General features: G+C 55.9%; 1 protein-coding gene across 1 annotated transcript in view; it reads right to left on the reverse strand.

The window, feature by feature from the left end:
- The window catches only part of NR1H2 (nuclear receptor subfamily 1 group H member 2), a 7,537-nt gene extending 5,544 nt beyond the window's left edge, over positions 1-1,993 (reverse strand). Inside the window, exons 1-5 of the mRNA XM_015564000.1 lie at positions 1,875-1,993; positions 1,613-1,746; positions 792-853; positions 577-708; positions 2-273 (exon numbers count right to left, since the gene is read on the reverse strand). Of these exons, the coding sequence (XP_015419486.1) occupies positions 2-273; positions 577-708; positions 792-834 (447 nt within the window). The 5' untranslated portion in view covers positions 835-853; positions 1,613-1,746; positions 1,875-1,993. The remainder of the gene's footprint in view (position 1; positions 274-576; positions 709-791; positions 854-1,612; positions 1,747-1,874) is intronic.
- Between the last annotated feature and the right edge of the window lie 1,066 nt (positions 1,994-3,059).

Raw genomic sequence — 3,059 nt, forward strand, 5'->3', positions numbered from 1 at the left:
CCTCCTTGCACTTGCGCAGGCGGCACTGCTGGCACTTGCGGCGCATGAAGGCGTCCATCTGGCAGGTTCCGCCGCCCCGGCAGGCATAGCGCCCAGCCCCGCCTCGGACCACACTGCGCCGGAAGAAGCCCTTGCAGCCTTCGCAGCTGAGCACGTTGTAGTGGAAGCCGGAGGCCTTGTCCCCGCACACGCGGCACAGCTCGTGGCCCAGCATCTTCGGGGCCGGGCCCTTCTTGCGCTTGCGCTCTGGCTCCTCCGTGGGGTCTGGGATGACTGGGGTGGGTGGACGGAAGCCGGGAGAGAGTCACGAAAACAAAACAGCCAGAGAGACAGGCCCGTGAGCGAGCAGAGGGGGTACGGGGGGGGCGCCCAGAGAGACGGCCATTCAGAGGGACAGATGTGTATGTCAGTGAACCCCAAGAATGAATCACATGGAGAGGTGTCCAGGAGGAGAAGAAAAAATATCAACAAGCAATCAGGGCCTCCTTGTCCTCATTTCCGACCTTTCTCTCTTCCGGGGTCCCTCCCCCAGCCTCCCGTACCAACTCCCAACCAGTTCCTGGACCCCGTTCTCACCCACGCTGCAGGCTGAGCCGACCCCATCACTGCCTGGGACATCGGGGTCCGGGCCCCCAGGCCACGGCTCAGGACGCTCCTCCTTTACCACGGGTTTCGAAGAGGGGACGCTGGGCTGAGGGGGGACATTTCCTGAGAGAGGGAAGCATAGTGAGTTTCTCCGGACAAGTGTGTGATGGAGCGGTGTGGGCTGGGCTGGGAAGGGGCTCACCTACCAGGCAAGGGGGTATTCTGGGCACTCGAGGTCGGGGTGGACATGGTGGGGTCACGGAGCAGCCTGCAAAACACGGGGGGACGGAGAGCCTTGTGGGCCAGGGAAGTTCAGCCACAGCTCTTGAGGGGGCACATCTTCCTTCCAAGGTTCCCAGATTCCTCCCTTAGGGCATACAGAACCCAACCCCAGCCCCCCAATTCTAACAGGGCCCGCCCCTTCTACTTCAGGACAGCTCCCCGGCTTGGCATCAAGCCACGCCCTCAGCTAGATCCCGCCCCCTGCAGGTCCCCCAACTCCAGGCTCTGCCCACCCGCTCTGTTCAGGTCCTGTCCCTAAGTTTCTTTCTTTTTTTAAAACGTGTTGCTTATATTTTATTGACTTTTTACAGAGAGGAAGGGAGAGGGATAGAGAGTTAAGAAACATCCATGAGAGAAAAACAACAATCAGCTGCCTCCTGCACACTCCCACTGGGGATGTGCCCCCAACCAAGGTACATGCCCTTGACCGGAATCCAACCTGGGACCCTTCAGCTCGCAGGCCGACGCTCTATCCACTGAACCAAACCGGTTAGAGCTCATCCCACCTACTCTTACTCCATCCCACTCAGCCGAGGAAGAAAACCCATCTCTCATTCTATCCCCACCTCCTCCCATTATGCTCCGCCCCCATCCTTTCCACCGCCCAGGTTGCACCCTCACTCCTCCCATCAAGTGCCTGCCGATCATTTTGCCCCGCTCCATCAGTGCCCTTCCCCCCAGACCCCGACCCCTCCCCTCCTATGAAGCCCCGCCTCCGCCCGCCCATCAGGCCCCGCCCCCACACCTCTCTCCAGGTCCCGCCCCTCTCCAAACACCAGTGGGGGGCGGGGCTCATGGCTGCGCGCGAGGGTCTCGTGGGCGGTCTCTCGCGGGGTCTCCTGCTCCTGTTGCCCTGGAAACAGCCGGGGGCGACGCGAGCTACGGAAAGGAGGGCGAGAAGGAGAGAAGGGCTGAGCAGAGAAGTGCGGGGAACTCCGGGAAGCCCCGGGCTTGGGGCGCTCCCCGCATCTCCCCACGCTCGGATGCACCTGCGCCTGTCCCCTTACTCTGCTTCTCTTTCTCCTCTTCTGTGTCCCCTGTACGCCACCGCCGCTCCGGTCTTCTCAAAAGTAACTTCGCCACTTCTTCCGGCAACCCCACTGTGCATCACTTCCGGCAAGGGGAGGGGAGTCGGGGATGACGGACTTCCGGTCCGCCTAGAACTAGCCAAGTCAGTTGCCCCGCAGGGGAGTCGTGCACCCTTTGGAAGTTTACCCTCCCGGCAGGTCCACAAGAGGCAAAAGCGTTCCGGTCTCATTCCGTCAGACGTGGCCAGTGCCAAACCTCCCCGCCAGGCGCCGTGTCTCTCTGGGCTCCCGGGAAAAGACTTACTCGGCGTATATCTCCCCAACCAGCGCTCCTTTTCGCACAGGACTGCGTTCAAGCACGTTTGTCCCTTTTTGGTTGTTATAAGTTTTCTCAATTTGGAGATGCTCTGATTATTAGTTTTAAATAAGTTAAATTATAAGGCTTGACCCAGAACAAAAAACATTTTTTTAAAAATAACTTAGTGATAGGAAGGATTAAAATACCATAGCCTTCTCCTAGTAAAAAAGATACAACTAATAGCTTTTAAAGAAAACTCAGAATACTTGACCAGGTAAAAGATGGAAGTTGTTCCAAAGTCTTTCCCCGCCCCCACCCCATGATAATCAGCTCTATATTGAGCATATATACATTTTATAAAAAGGGAGTGTCTGACCCATGATTTTTGTAGCTTGTTTAGTCCATCTGGCATGGCCTTGAAACTGTGACGTTTTTCATCTGAGGATGTTACCATTAAAACGAGTGGTTAAACCCAGCTGGTGTGGCTCAGTGGTTGCACATAGAACCTATGAACCAGGAGATCAGGGTTCGAGTCCCGTCAAGCCACATGCCCAGATTGTTGGATGGATCCCTTGTGGGGGGCGTGCAGGAGGCAGCCAATCAATGATTCTCTCTCATCGATCTTTCTATCTCTCTCTCCCTCTCCCTTCCTCTTTAAAATCAATAATAAAAAAATATATATTTTTTTAAAAATACACACAAAAAAGTGGGTAAGGTGGGCATCAGGGGGGACGGCTGAGCCCATGTCTGCTTTCTCGCTGTGTCATGTTAAGCCAAGCTGATTACCCTCCCTGTGCCTCTGTTTCTTCATCTGTAAATTGGGAACAAGACATGACTGCATGGTCATAGGATTACGAGAAGTAAAA

The sequence above is a fragment of the Myotis davidii genome, unplaced genomic scaffold (genome assembly GCF_000327345.1).
Source record: "Myotis davidii unplaced genomic scaffold, ASM32734v1 scaffold358, whole genome shotgun sequence".
Lineage (NCBI taxonomy): Eukaryota > Metazoa > Chordata > Mammalia > Chiroptera > Vespertilionidae > Myotis > Myotis davidii.